This window comes from Schistocerca cancellata, chromosome 7 (genome assembly GCF_023864275.1).
Source record: "Schistocerca cancellata isolate TAMUIC-IGC-003103 chromosome 7, iqSchCanc2.1, whole genome shotgun sequence".
Taxonomy (NCBI): domain Eukaryota; kingdom Metazoa; phylum Arthropoda; class Insecta; order Orthoptera; family Acrididae; genus Schistocerca; species Schistocerca cancellata.
The window spans coordinates 29,366,459-29,382,948 of NC_064632.1; the positions used below are offsets into that span (position 1 = coordinate 29,366,459).

The window sequence follows — 16,490 nt, forward strand, 5'->3', positions numbered from 1 at the left end:
TTAGATTTAACAAAGTGCTGATTTTATATCACTTGGCTACGAATGTGTTGCCTATGGATGGCTAGCACCATCTATACTGAGCTAACTGGACCCTGGTCACCACATTGGTGTGCATTTGGCAATTGGGGGGGGGGGGGGGGGGAGAATCTTCTGTACAAGCCCTGTTGACAGCCTCCTGGCAGAAGCCAGTATCCCACCATTGTGGGTTAGACGACAGCAACTTCTGGCAAGTTAGGCAGTCACAATATGCCAGATGCCTACCCATCCATGTCACTCAACTCTTTCCCACAACCAACAGTTCAGACTGTTCGCACATTTCCCAAAACTGGGCACACCAGCTGGAATCTGACCCAATATTCTGCTGAGAGACTTCCAACAGCCTCCATTAGTCTGTGTTCTCAGAGTTCCCTCTCGACATTCCTTGTGGTCTGTACCCTATCCTGCAATATGGGTGGACCTCGTTTGTGGCCCCAAGATGGATGCTGATCCTACCCTTCGCCGACACCTGTTTCTTTCAGTCCTGCACAATTATTCTGATTTGATATGCATCTACAGGGACTGATCAAAAGACAGTGTCAGGGTCAGTTACACTTTTGCACATTGAAGGGGACACAAAAAGAACTTTCTGCCATATCACAGGCTTTGCAGTTCATCAAATACCAGGCCACAACTAACTTTCTGATCTGTAGCATTTACATGAGTTGCTTAAAAGGAATAATTCTGTGCTATCCCAAAAATCTTTTGGTCGCCAACATCCAGGAACTACTGATTAACCACTATGGCTCTGTAAAGACAGTAACTTTCAACTGGACACTAAGCCACTAAGCCACTTGCTGACTGCCTACCTAAATACGCAACCACAGGAGAGCAACTAGATGTTGGAATACCGGACGCAGACTTAGATTATAACTTTGACACAATATTTTGAGACTCTGGAAATTGGAATGGCAGGCTGCTATGACCCAAAACAAATTGAGAGCAATTAAAGTGGCCACTGAGGTGTGGCACATGCTTTTTCAGGCCTCTCACAAGGAAGCCATTGGCCACATGAGACTCACCCATGAGTTACTCCTGCATTGGGAGGATCCCCCTCATTGTAGCTGTGGTAGTCTACTGACGATAGTGCATGTTCTTGTTGAGCGTGCCCTGCTGGGTGATCTGTGGTACACTACCTGCCTCATTACCTCAGATGCTTGCGGATGACAAGACAGCCACTACAAAATGTACACTCCTGGAAATTGAAATAAGAACACCGTGAATTCATTGTCCCAGGAAGGGGAAACTTTATTGACACATTCCTGGGGTCAGATACATCACATGATCACACTGACAGAACCACAGGCACATAGACACAGGCAACAGAGCATGCACAATGTCGGCACTAGTACAGTGTATATCCACCTTTCGCAGCAATGCAGGCTGCTATTCTCCCATGGAGACGATCGTAGAGATGCTGGATGTAGTCCTGTGGAATGGCTTGCCATGCCATTTCCACCTGGCGCCTCAGTTGGACCAGCGTTCATGCTGGACGTGCAGACCGTGTGAGACGACGCTTCATCCAGTCCCAAACATGCTCAATGGGGGACAGATCCGGAGATCTTGCTGGCCAGGGTAGTTGACTTACACCTTCTAGAGCACGTTGGGTGGTACGGGATACATGCGGACGTGCATTGTCCTGTTGGAACAGCAAGTTCCCTTGCCGGTCTAGGAATGGTAGAACGATGGGTTCGATGACGGTTTGGATGTACCGTGCACTATTCAGTGTCCCCTCAACGATCACCAGTGGTGTACGGCCAGTGTAGGAGATCGCTCCCCACACCATGATGCCGGGTGTTGGCCCTGTGTGCCTCGGTCGTATGCAGTCCTGATTGTGGCGCTCACCTGCACGGCGCCAAACATGCATACGGCCATCATTGGCACCAAGGCAGAAGCGACTCTCATCGCTGAAGACGACACGTCTCCATTCGTCCCTCTATTCACGCCTGTCGCGACACCACTGGAGGCGGGCTGCACGATGTTGGGGTGTGAGCGGAAGACGGCCTAACGGTGTGCGGGACCGTAGCCCAGCTTCATGGAGACGGTTGCGAATGGTCCTCGCCGATACCCCAGGAGCAACAGTGTCCCTAATTTGCTGGGAAGTGGTGGTGCGGTCCCCTACGGCACTGCGTAGGATCCTACGGTCTTGGCGTGCATCCGTGCGTCGCTGCGGTCCGGTCCCAGGTCGACGGGCACGTGCACCTTCCGCTGACCACTGGCGACAACATCGATGTACTGTGGAGACCTCATGCCCCACGTGTTGAGCAATTCGGCGGTATGTCCACCCGGCCTCCCGCATGCCCACTATACGCCCTCGCTCAAAGTCCGTCAACTGCACATATGGTTCACGTCCACGCTGTCGCGGCATGCTACCAGTGTTAAAGACTGCGATGGAGCTCCGTATGCCACGGCAAACTGGCTGACACTGACGGCGGCGGTGCACAAATGCTGCGCAGCTAGCGCCATTCGACGGCCAACACCGTGGCTCCTGGTGTGTCCGCTGTGCCGTGCGTGTGATCATTGCTTGTACAGCCCTCTCACAGTGTCCGGAGCAAGTATGGTGGGTCTGACACACCGGTGTCAATGTGTTCTTTTTTCCATTTCCAGGAGTGTATTTCCTGAGATGAAATGGATTTTACATCAAACTACAACACTCCACTTCCAGTGTTAGAGGTGGTTGGTGGTGGAGGGGAGCCAACCCCCCCCCCCCCCTTGCAGATTCATCCTATGTGACCACATGTTACTTTCTTCCCTTGCCAAACATGAAGACAAGCAGTAGAAACTCTCATTATTTGGGTGTCGGCACTATCTTGCTGAAATGTAAGCCCAGGATGGCTTGCCATGAAGGGCAACAAAACAAGATGTAGTACACCAGTGACATACCACTGTGCAGTAATAGTGCCACAGGCGAAAACCAAAGGAATCGTGCTCTGAAAAGGAATGGCAACCCAGACATCACTCATGGTTGTTGTGCCATATGATGGTCGACTGACCGGTTGGTACCATATTTACTCGAATCTAAGCCGCACTCGAATCTAAGCCGCACCTGAAAAATGAGACTCGAAATCAAGGAAAAAAAAAATTCCCGAATCTAAGCCACACCTGAAATATGAGACTCAAAATTCAAGGGGAGAGTAAAGTTTTAGGCCGCACCTCCAAATCGAAACAAAGTTGGTCCATTGTAGTATGAGACACAATTTAGGTCGAATGAATGACGATACAGCTACAGTAGTTTGGTTCGCGTAGTAAGCTAAGCAGTTAGGCTTTACCAGGTAGCCATAGCTATGCGTCAGGAGCTCCGTCCATAATTATACGGGTACCCTTCCTTTTTCACGTGCTTCGTCTGGTTTGGATCGATTGCTTATTTTTCTTTGATCTTATAAGTGCCGTTCTCTTTGTTATAGGTGTTTACGTCACTCTAAGCTGAAAATGTATGTGTCATGCACTGTTTGTCGCATTCTGATAATCAGTGTTTACGGCCTGTCGCCGCTCGCGGCGTGGCTTGCTTTTGTGCGCACTACCGCCGCTTACAATTAAGAAAAGAAAAAGAGAGAAATCGTCTCATTAGCGAAACAATGGCAAGAGACTGCTATTTGTTGTTACTAACACTGCTGCTTTCTTTGACGATCAACAAGAACCAAATAATAGACTGCGTATGATAGAAGATGTTCTGAACGAGAGTTTAGCGAAAATTTTTCTGTTTGAAAATCTTTGCAGACGTCTCTTTAGTACATAACATTCTGCACAGAAATCTTAGATTTAAAAATCTAGTCAATTGACGTGCTTCATTTCTGACTATCACTATTAGGCATAAGAATAATACGAATATAAACATGAAATGATATGTATATTCTTCGGCGTTTGCTGTTGTCTCACTCTAGTTTCGTAGTTTATTAAGCGGACAGGATTTAAATGAGATAGCAGCAAACACGAAATAATACATGGCAAAATGTTTATATACGTATTATTCTTATGGTGAAGAGAATACTGCATGTGATTCACAATTCATAAAAGTTCCTATTAGTAACCATCTCTTCTCATAGGTAGAAAAAATTCAGAACGTAGAGTTGGCCATATTGACAAACATCCCAAACTTTGCACTCGATTCTAAGTCGCAGGCGGTTTTTTGGATTACAAAAACCGGAAAAAAAGTGCGGCTTAGATTCGAGTAAATACGGTATCCACTGTTGTCCAAGATGTATCCAGACAGGTCTTCAATGGACACTTGGACTTGGTTCAAATTGAGACTTATCACTGAAGACAGTTCTACTTGAGTAATGAGATTCCAGGCCAAAGACATTTCTGGAGAAGCCCTGGACAGCAATGGGATAGCAACTTGACTATTGCCTGCGTACGGCTCGACAGCCAGGAGTAATGGTCTGGGGTGCCACTTCGTCTCATAGGAACACATTGGTTGTCAAACAAGACAGCCTTACAGTACAGCGGTACTTTGATGGTATTGTATGCCCCATCTTATTGATCTTCATGGCAAGCCATCCTGGACTTACATTTCAGTAAGATAATGGCCACTCACACATGAGTCCCTAATGCTTATCTTCATGCCTGCCAAACATTACCTTGGCCAGCAAGTCACTGGATATCTTCCCAGTTAAGAACTTTGAAGCACTTCAACCGTCTTGTGATTTTGATGATCTAACATGCCAGATGGACAGGATTTGGTACGATATCACTCAGAAGGACATCCAACAACTCTGTCAACCAATGCTAAGCCAAATAACTGCCTGCATAATGGCCAGAGCTGGACCAGTTCATTGCCGATTTTCTTAGTTTGTGAAGCTCTTTCACTTGAACCAATCATCCAGTTTTTCTGAAATAGTGATCACTCGTTTGTTGTACATATACAGCAGATCTACTGATGTGCATCCCCTTAAAATATATTACAGTTCAGTGCTACTGAACACATTTAAAAAGAATACTACTACTACAGAAAAGAGCAATAAGACATATACATGGGATGGGACATAGAGATTCATGTCGTAAAGTGTTTGTGCAGTACAAATATCTGACAATATATTCTCTGTACATCTTCAAAATAGTTGGATTTTTTAAAAGTCAACCAACAGAAGCTATCAAGGGCAATGATGTACATGATCACACTAGAACAAAGTGTAACTTTTTCTGTAACAGAACAATGTTAAAAATGACTGATAGAAGTCCATATATCAGTGGTTTGATTTGGTATAACAAGCTACCAAACTCTCTAAGAACGTACACGGGGAAATATTTTTAAAACAAAATTAAAATCTTTTCTAATAGAAAAATGTTTATATTCTTTCAACAAATTTTAAGGTAGTGATTGTAACGTGAGGCATTAACATATCAGTTTTAATGTGACAAATGTAAAAAATAGACATAAGAAGCAAGAGCTACAGAATATAGTGTATTTTGTAAGTGTAAATATAACCATAGTATTAAGTCTGATGTTTGCAAAAGCCATCATTACGATGGTACCACGCAAAGAAAATGTAAATAAATAAATAAACAACCAAACAGTCATTGAGTGTGTTCCATTCTTTTTCTGGCAGAGTAACATGTCAAAATCTTTACAGTTTTAAGACTGTCCAGGAAAACAAGTATTTACCACCTGGTCACAGAGCAACAGTCACCTAGTATATTCTGGCAGAGCTACATTAGAGATATATGTTCACATGGATTTAGAAGCTCTGGTCTATGGTAGAATGAGGCCTATGAGCAGATGACTTTCACCTACCAGTATAATGGCATGCCAATCGGAAACTGGTAGTGTTGAGGGCTGGTGCAGCAACTGGGACAGCCCATGCGTGATTACATCCTAATGTCTCATATCTCTGTGTGAGAAAACTCACTAAGCTATAAGCAGCTGAATGTCGGTGAGTGGCAGACAACAAAAAGATTAGAGTCACAAAGTGGCCATAGCTAGTGAAGTGTCTTGATTCATCTGGAATTCCAACTGAAGAATTTGAGTCACCATTTCTTCTTCTCCAAGGCTGAAACTGAACAGAACTCTTCCATGAAGTGTTGCTTTTGTCTTTTTTTCCCATGGTTTACTCTCACTGATTCACCTGTTACACTCTTCCACATGACACATGGTCTAAATGATGTTGCCACCTACCTTACATTAACTGTTTTTTTTTATTTGATTGGGATTTCTTTCTGACAGCCCGAGGTCACATCCTTTGTTATGGAATTATTTCTTACCTCATATTGTTTTGAGATGAGAACTATTGACTGAATGTCTATAGTTGGCAAATTATTGTTCATTGTAACTAAACCTACTAATAAAGTCATTTGCAGACAAGATAGCACCAAGTGAAGTGGTGCAGTGGTTAGCACACTGGACTCACATTCAGAAGGATGGTTGTTCAAATCGACATCCAACCATTCAGATTTAGGTCTTCCATAATCCACTCTGGCCAAATACCAGGATGATTCCACGAAAAGAAAGGCTCTGTTGATTTCCTCTACTCCCCCCCCCCCCCCCCCCTCACACCCTTCCCCACTGACACAATCAGAGCTTCTGCTCTGTCTCTAATGACCTCATTATCGGCTGGACATTAGACCTTGTCTTCCTTTCCTTTTGACTTGTCAGCTGCAGCTGACACATTATGCGAGATGTTCATCTGTGCACAGGCTTCAAGTGCACTTCCACTACTGTACAGTGGCCGTTCACATAAGAGCCCCACCTCTGCTGTTGTCCTCTCCCCTTTCATACGGTCTTTGCAAGTATGGGTCAGATTATTTTGTGCAGATTCAACCAAACCAGCCTCCCCACACATCAAATAAATCCCAACAGAACCATGTTGTGAAGTCTCAACAACATGAAGACTCACCAGGAACAAGAAGTCTGTTACCCTGTTTCCATGGCGAGCTTACTGGTGTAAGTTAGGGGCACACTACTCTCTGAAATGGTGTTCAATTGAAAGGTGGTGGGCCATGGAATATTATTAATGACTGATATTTCCATTGCAGTGAGCCTAGATGTACGTCACCTCAGCACAGAGTACAAACTACACTGGTAGAACTGTCCAGCAATTTCTTAGTCAGACAATCACAACAGTAAGGCTAATCACTCCACAAAGCCTGTGATGAAGCTAGCCAGGATAATTTTTACTTCCCCTCTTGTTTTGGCATCTGCCTCCTTAAATTTGTTGTTTTTTTTTTCACTTCTCAACTATTTACCATTAATGTACATGAATATAATCTGCATTTTGATAAAAGAGAAAAGTTGGCTCTCAGTTTTAAAGAACATAACACGAGATCTAATTTTGTGCTTAGTTTTATGTATGTAATTGATTTCCTAATTTGTTTTGACTATTCCTCATTAATACTATGGTTATAGGGTGAAATCAGTAATTGTTTTGTAACTTAAATTCTGTTGTTGACTTATAAACAAATATAAATTCTGTACTATTTATAAACATTTGGAGGAACAACTAATTGTATTCTTAAAGGACTGATTTGGCTCTATTCAAAAACATGTTAGCAAATCCAGCCCTTAATTAATTCCTGAAGAGGGGCAGCAGCCTTTTCAGTAGTTGCAAGGGCAACAGTCTGGATGATTGACTGATCTGGCCTTGTAACAATAACCAAAACGGCCTTGCTGTGCTGGTACTGCGAACGGCTGAAAGCAAGGGGAAACTATGGCCGTAATTTTTCCCGAGGGCATGCAGCTTTACTGTATGGTTAAATGATGATGGTGTCCTCTTGGGTAAAATATTCCGGAGGTAAAATAGTCCCCCATTCGGATCTCCGGGCGGGGACTACTCAAGAGGATGTCGTTATCAGGAGAAAGAAAACTGGCGTTCTACGGATCGGAGCGTGGAATGTCAGATCCCTTAATCGGGCAGGTAGGTTAGAAAATTTAAAAAGGGGAATGGATAGGTTAAAGTTAGATATAGTGGGAATTAGTGAAGTTCGTTGGCAGGAGGAACAAGACTTCAGGTCAGGTGACTACAGGGTTATAAACACAAAGTCAAATAGGGGTAATGCAGGAGTAGCTTTAATAATGAATAGGAAAATAGGAATGCGGGTAAGCTACTACAAACAGCATAGTGAACGCATTATTGTGGCCAAGATAGATACGAAGCCCACACCTACTACAGTAGTACAAGTTTATATGCCAACTAGCTCTGCAGATGACGAAGAAATTGAAGAAATGTATGATGAAATAAAAGAAATTATTCAGACAGTGAAGGGAGACAAAAATTTAACGGTCATGGGTGATTGCAATTCGAGTGTAGGAAAAGGGAGAGAAGGAAACATAGTAGTCGAATATGGATTGGGGCTAAGAAATGAAAGAGGAAGCCGCCTGGTAGAATTTTGCACAGAGCACAACTTAATCATAGCTAACACTTGGTTTAAGAATCATGATAGAAGGTTGTATACATGGAAGAACCCTGGAGATACTAAAAGGTATCAGATAGATTATATAATGGTAAGACAGAGATTTCGGAACCAGGTTTTAAATTGAAAGACATTTCCAGGGGCAGATGTGGACTCTGACCACAATCTATTGGTTATGACCTGTAGATTAAAACTGAAGAAACTGCAAAAAGGTGGGAATTTAAGGAGATGGGACCTGGATAAACTGAAAGAACCAGAGGTTGTACAGAGTTTCAGGGAGAGCATAAGGGAACAATTGTCACAAATGGGGGAAAGAAATACAGTAGAAGAAGAATGGGTAGCTTTGAGGGATGAAGTAGTGAAGGCAGCAGAGGATCAAGTAGGTAAAAAGACAAGGGCTAGTAGAAATCCTTGGGTAACAGAAGAAATATTGAATTTAATTGATGAAAGGAGAAAATATAAAAATGCAGTACATGAAGCAGGCAAAAAGGAATATAAACGTCTCAAAAATGAGATCGACAGGAAGTGCAAAATGGCTAAGCAGGGATGGCTAGAGGACAAATGTAAGGATGTAGAGGCTTATCTCACGAGGGCTAAGATAGATACTGCCTACAGGAAAATTAAAGAGACCTTTGGAGATAAGATAACCACTTGTATGAACATCAAGAGCTCAGATGGAAACCCAGTTCTAAACAAAGACAGGAAAGCGGAAAGGTGGAAGGAGTATATAGAGGGTCTATACAAGGGCGATGTACTTGAGGACAATATTATGGAAATGGAAGAGGATGTAGATGAAGATGAAATGGGAGATACGATACTGCGTGAAGAGTTTGACAGAGCACTGAAAGACCTGAGTCGAAACAAGGCTCCCGGAGTAGACAACATTCCATTGGAACTACTGACGGCCTTGGGAGAGCCAGTCCTGACAAAACTCTACCATCTGGTGAGCAAGATGTATGAAACAGGCGAAATACCCTCAGACTTCAAGAAGAATATAATAATTCCAATCCCAAAGAAAGCAGGTGTTGACAGATGTGAAAATTACCGAACAATCAGTTTAATAAGCCACAGCTGCAAAATACTAACACGAATTCTTTACAGACGAATGGAAAAACTAGTAGAAGCCGACCTCGGGGAAGATCAGTTTGGATTCAGTAGAAATACTGGAACACGTGAGGCAATACTGACCTTATGACTTATCTTAGAAGAAAGATTAAGGAAAGGCAAACCTACGTTTCTAGCATTTGTAGACTTAGAGAAAGCTTTTGACAATGTTGACTGGAATACTCTCTTTCAAATTCTAAAGGTGGCAGGGGTAAAATACAGGGAGCGAAAGGCTATTTACAATTTGTACAGAAACCAGATGGCAGTTATAAGAGTCGAGGGACATGAAAGGGAAGCACTGGTTGGGAAGGGAGTAAGACAGGGTTGTAGCCTCTCCCCGATGTTATTCAATCTGTATATTGAGCAAGCAGTAAAGGAAACAAAAGAAAAATTTGGATTAGGTATTAAAATCCATTGAGAAGAAATAAAAACTTTGAGGTTTGCCGATGACATTGTAATTCTGTCAGAGACAGCAAAGGACTTGGAAGAGCTGTTGAACGGAATGGACAGTGTCTTGCAACGAGGGTATAAGATGAACATCAACAAAAGCAAAACGAGGATAATGGAATGTAGTCGAATTAAGTCGGGTGATGCTGAGGGAATTAGATTAGGAAATGAGACACTTAAAGTAGTAAAGGAGTTTTGCTATTTGGGGAGCAAAATAACTGATGATGGTCGAAGTAGAGAAGATGTAAAATGTAGACTGGCAATGGCAAGGAAAGCGTTTCTGAAGAAGAGAAATTTGTTAACATTGAGTATAGATTTAAGTGTCAGGAAGTCATTTCTGAAAGTATTTGTATGGAGTGTAGCCATGTATGGAAGTGAAACATGGACAGTAAATAGTTTGAACAAGAAGAGAATAGAAGCTTTCGAAATGTGGTGCTACAGAAGAATGCTGAAGATTAGATGGGTCGACCACATAACTAATGAGGAAGTATTGAATAGGATTGGGGAGAAGAGAAGTTTGTGGCACAACTTGACCAGAAGAAGGGATCAGTTGGTAGGACATGTTCTGAGGCATCAAGGGATCACCAATTTAGTATTGGAGGGCAGTGTGGAGGGTAAAAATCGTAGGGGGAGACCAAGTGATGAATACACTAAGCAGATTCAGAAGGATGTAGGTTGCAGTAGGTACTGGGAGATGAAGAAGCTTGCACAGGATAGAGTAGCATGGAGAGCTGCATCAAACCAGTCTCAGGACTGAAGACCACAACAACAACAACAACAAACAATTAATTCCAAAGTAATTAACAGTTTTGTCAAAAGTATTGTGTGCATAACAATGTATGTTAATTTCATCATTTAAACAAATAATTCTGTCTAAACCTTATAGATGAAGAAACTGTTAAAAGGAATGAATTTTTTGACGTATTCAGTTAATTTAATGAGTTAAGTTTTAATTGTAGTTTCTGTAAATTAAACTTCGAACAATGTGTAGTTTCAGCACCTATTATTGTGAGGATATACAGGGTGTTACAAAAAGGTATGGCCAAACTTTCAGGAAACATTCCTCACACACAAATAAAGAAAAGATGTTATGTGGACATGTGTCCGGAAATGCTTAATTTCCATGTTAGAGCTCATTTTAGTTTCGTCAGTATGTACTGTACTTCCTCGATTCACCGCCAGTTGGCCCAATTGAAGGAAGGTAATGTTGACTTCGGTGCTTGTCTTGACATGCGACTCAATGCTCTACAGTACTAGCATCAAGCACATCAGTACGTAGCATCAACAGGTTAGTGTTCATCATGAACGTGGTTTTGCAGTCAGTGCAATGTTTACAAATGCAAAGTTGGCAGATGCCCATTTGATGTATGGATTAGCACGGGGAAAGAGCTGTGGCATGGTACATTTGTATCGAGACAGATTTCCAGAACGAAGGAGTCCCGACAGGAAGACGTTCGAAGCAATTGATCGGCGTCTTAGGGAGCACGGAACATTCCAGCCTATGACTCGCGACTGGGGAAGACCTATAACGACGAGGACACCTGCAATGGATGAGGCAATTCTTTGTGCAGTTGACGATAACCCTAATGTCAGCATCAGAGAAGTTGCTCCTGTACAAGGTAATGTTGACCACGTCACTGTATGGAGAGTGCTATGGGAGAACCAGTTCTTTCGGTACCATGTACAGCGTGTGCAGGCACTATCAGCAGCTGATTGGCCTCCACGGGTACACTTCTGCGAATGGTTCATCCAACAATGTGTCAATCCTCATTTCAGTGCAAATGTTCTCTTTACGGATGAGGCTTCATTCCAACGTGATCAAATTGTAAATTTTCACAATCAACATGTGTGGGCTGACGAGAATCTGCACGCAATTGTGCAATCACGTCATCAACACAGATTTTCTGTGAACATTTGGGCAGGCGTTGTTGGTGATGTCTTGAATGGGCCCCATGTTCTTCCACCTACGCTCAGTGGAGCACGTTATCATGATTTCATACGGGATACTCTACCTGTGCTGCTAGAACATGTGCCTTTACAAGTACGACACAACATGTGGTTCACGCACGATGGAGCTCCTGCACATTTCTGTCGAAGTGTTTGTACGCTTCTCAGCAACAGATTCGGTGACCGATGGATTGGTAGAGGCGGACCAATTCCATGGCCTCCACGCTCTCCTGACCTCAACCCTCTTGACTTTCATTTATGGGGGCATTTGAAAGCTCTTGTCTACGCAACCCCGGTATCAAATGTAGAGACTCTTCGTGCTCGTATTGTGGACGGCTGTGATACAATACGCCATTCTCCAGGGCTGCATCAGCGCATCAGGGATTCCATGCGATGGAGGATGGATGCATGTATCCTCACTAACGGAGGACATTTTGAACATTTCCTGTAACAAAGTGTTTGAAGTCACGCTGGTACGTTCTGTTGCTGTGTGTTTCCATTCCATGATTAATGTGATTTGAAGAGAAGTAATAAAATGAGCTCTAACATGGAAAGTAAGCGTTTCCGGACACATGTCCACATAACATATTTTCTTTCTTTGTGTGTGAGGAATGTTTCCTGAAAGTTTGGCCGTACCTTTTTGTAACACCCTGTATAAGGGCCCAATTTTTGGTCACAAGACAGTCAGTCCATGGCTGAGTTTCAGACGAGGAGCCTGTGTTAGTTAGAACAACAACAATGCATCAACTGAACAGTGAAATAAGTGTTACACCAATAGGCCATGTGTCAAACCAATGACAGTGTCTGCTCCATACATACCTGATTATTCCAAAAGAATTGTGGACTATGTGGTTATGTTTTTTACTGCTCATAGATCTTCAACAGTAAACTATTTTAGCAGTATGTAAATGTTCACCTGCAACCTATTAATGAGACTTAAGGAAAGTTAAAACAAGAGCGCACTGGCCATATAACTGTGTAATATTTGGGGGTTGTGAACAGTGAAAGTAAAAGACTGTGAAATGCAAATGTGCATCTGTCAGATAAATCATTTACAGTAGACAGTAGTTGTACTTCCACAACCCATTTTTAGCCAGTGTAGCAACAAGTACGCGAACACTGGGGACAACAAATGAAGAAACAAAGTAGGCAAACCGTCACAAGCCATTTGCACACCCATGCACATTAAAGAAGTAAACGTGGCAAATATTGTGAGTTGCAGGTAACTGTATCTTATAAATGAGAACAGAGCATACATCTACACACTGTAAGTCTGTTACATCTGAGTCACCCCATATAGAAACATTTGAATTAAATGTAATGAAATGTAATCAGTGAAATAAAATGGTTTTGGCTTAATTTGTGCCACATGAACTGTGGGGGAATATCTGATTAAAGTGATACAGTTTAAAAGAAGGAAATATAAGTGACAATGAAAATATGGGGCTGGGTTACAGGCGTATTCCAATGGTTGAAGCAACTTCTGCCAATGAGCAGATCATTTAGGCTAGACTTGTTGTCTGCTACAGATCTTCACCTGCCATGACATCAGAATCCATGTCAAACTGCATGCCTCTATCAGTGATGTCTAAACTACCTTGATATAGAATTCTAGTGTCTGAGCATAGATATTTGACATGCCAGCAAATTCCTGTCATTGCATCATCCATTATATTGTAGTTAGGAAAAATAACTCTCATTGGTCTGTTCATGATTAAGAACTATTTATTTATTTCTGGTTTTTTAACCTTATGTCAACATGTATGTAATGGTTGGATGTGTGAGTGGAATCAAAAAATATTTCCTTTTGTGTTTAGTGATAGCCATGACAGCCATGTTCTATTAAGACAAAAAACTTTCTATAGCCAAAATTGCATAAATACTTCTTTATTTTCAACAACTCGTTTCAACAGACTTTGCTGCCATCTTCTGGTCTTCAAAATTTTTTGTTGAAAATGTGTTCATTGTGAGTTAGAAACTCATGCCAAGTTGCCATGTTAGCAGATAAAATGTGGCACATAATACAAAGGTTTGTCAGAATATGTACAATACAATGGGCTACATTTTAGCCACTAAAATGACAACTTGGCATGAGGTTTTAACTCTGAATGAATACGTTTTGTAACAAAACTTTACAAAGACCAAATGATGACAGCAAAGTCTGTCGAAACCAGTTGCTGAAAGTAAACAAATTTATGTAATCTTGGGTATAGAAAGAGATCTCTCCTTCTAGTTTCCCAACATGAGAAAATTCAATCTAGTTAGACAAGAAACAAAATATGAACCTCTTTGTCTGTCTTACTCAGACAGATAGAATTTGACACACTGGTAGAACAGAGACCACTGATCACTGTGTAATTATGTGCGTACACCAGCTGAAACATAAGAGAAAGGCAAGGACTTAAAACTTCCAATAGGACCTTGTGTAGTAATGCATTGCCAGACTTCAGGTTGAGAACAGCTTCATTTTTATTGATGATCTACTATCTGGAGTTTCACAGGTCCTACTGCTCAATGTTTTCTTATTCTCTCTAATTCTAAGTATTTTTCCATTTAGAAAATGAAATAATTATGGCAACACAACTATTCTTTTCATAGGTTCTGCAAGACTGAATGCCAGCATGAATGGGAAGATCGCAGCTCGTACGCTGCTGTACTTTGCGCTCACATCTCTGCTGAATGCCATCTTGGGAACAGCACTTGTGCTAGCCATCCATCCAGGCAACCCAGCAACCAAGAGTGCACTGGGTGTGGGCACCGAAGATCGCCAGGCACACATTCTTGACAGCTTCCTGGACCTTGGCAGGTAAGATGTCTGCTCACAGCAGATGATTACCTCTGTGAACATGATCAATGGGGGGTGCTTAGTACTATTACTTATTCCTCTTTGTTTGGTTTCACTTGAAAGAATTGTAAATGAAATGAACCAAAGGTGCTAACAGTTGATTCACCTCATGTTCAACTAATTGTAGCAGACTGTCATCAAAGCCAGTGCACTATTTTGCATAAGGTTATTGGCTTCTGACTGGCAGAAAAATTACTACCAGGTTGTCACAAAGTTTGATACTGGTTTTACTGTTCGCTCACTTGCTCATTCACTCAATCATTCACTAATACATTTATTCATTCATTGTTTTCTAAATCATATCAAAAAAGAGAACTTTCCAGGATGCATAACAAGTATTCATTAACAAACAAATGAATCATACAAACTCATCTTTATACTGTATTAACAACAATCTATCAGTACACTTCTTAATGCTACTCATGGTTATGACAGTTAAATGTAATCAAATAAATTAGAAAGAAATCTGCAACACTGAAATAAAACGCTACCGTTTGTTTTCTATTGCTAGCTTAACATTTGCTTAATTGCACTGGCATTTTCCAAAGAATATTATTACCTGCATCTATAAATACAGGGCCCTATTTATAGTACATTACTATTTGTCATGCAGCATTGCAACAAACACTGCTACTTGCTATGTAGCTAACTGAACTTTCCTATCCTTGAATGTAGATATTCAGAGAATTTGTAAAAAAGAGTGATTAATGAGTATATTTTCAATTATTTTTACTAGTTAGGATTCCCAGTTTCTTGAATTATGTTATATGTGATCTTGTTGCATATCATTGCATCAAAATATATAACTCCAGTGTAAGTACTAGACATGGAACCAAAAGTTCAATGTATAGATTATTTCTGTGTCTCTTGCGTGATTGTGTAGATCACAGTGCAACTGAAATTGATTTTTACAGTCAGCAACAAAACTATTAAATAGTAAATATGCTGAGAATTAGTATAAGTATTCAAATACCCTTAAAATGATTTGAAGATGCATAAGCATCAGTTTGGGGAGAGGTATAAATTTTTGTGGCTTCCGATATTTCCACAGAATTCTCACTGCTCACCCCTGTTTCATAAAAACTTTATTTACTTTAGGCACGCTGTTGCAGGAGATAAATACATAAGGAAACAGGGAATAACAATATGCAAAAGAAGCTAACAATCTTGTCTTTTCACATGAAACAGATTCACAATTGCCAATATAGACAACCTTCAGCTATATAATGGAATGATAACACTGAAAATTTATGGTGGACTCGGACTCAAACCCAAATTTCCTGCTTGTGGTGGGTGGTTGCCTTGACTCCTTTGGCTATCTACACACACTTCATGGCCAGACCCAAACTTCCATAGGTCATCGTCCAGGTGTGTACAACCTGCAAAAATGGCTCTGAGCACTATGGGACTTAACTGCTGAGGTCATCAGTCCCCTAGAACTTAGAATTACTTAAACCTAATTAACCTAAGGACATCACACACATCCATGCCCGAGGCAGGATTCGAACCTGCGACCGCAGCAGTTGCGCGGTTCCAGATTTTAGCGCCTAGAACCGCTCGGCCACTCTGGCCAGTGTACAACCTGCACTATTTATTTATATGCACCCTGGGTGTAGGCAGATGGAAATTTTTAATGTTGTCATTCAGCTACACAACCCAAGGTTGCCCATATTCATGACTGTGAATATGTTTTGTGTGTTTCATAGCAGCTATAGTCAGCACAGTGTCTGTTCCTTTGGACATGAATGCACTGCAGTATTGTATCTTG

General features: G+C 41.6%; 1 protein-coding gene across 4 annotated transcripts in view; it reads left to right on the top strand.

Annotated features, from left to right (window-relative positions):
* Window positions 1-16,490, top strand: part of LOC126091855 (excitatory amino acid transporter) — a 453,428-nt gene that overhangs the window by 368,795 nt on the left and 68,143 nt on the right. For all 4 annotated transcript variants that reach the window (XM_049907124.1, XM_049907123.1, XM_049907122.1 and 1 more), the window contains one exon: window positions 14,476-14,683. In XM_049907124.1, the coding sequence (XP_049763081.1) occupies window positions 14,476-14,683 (208 nt within the window). The remainder of the gene's footprint in view (window positions 1-14,475; window positions 14,684-16,490) is intronic.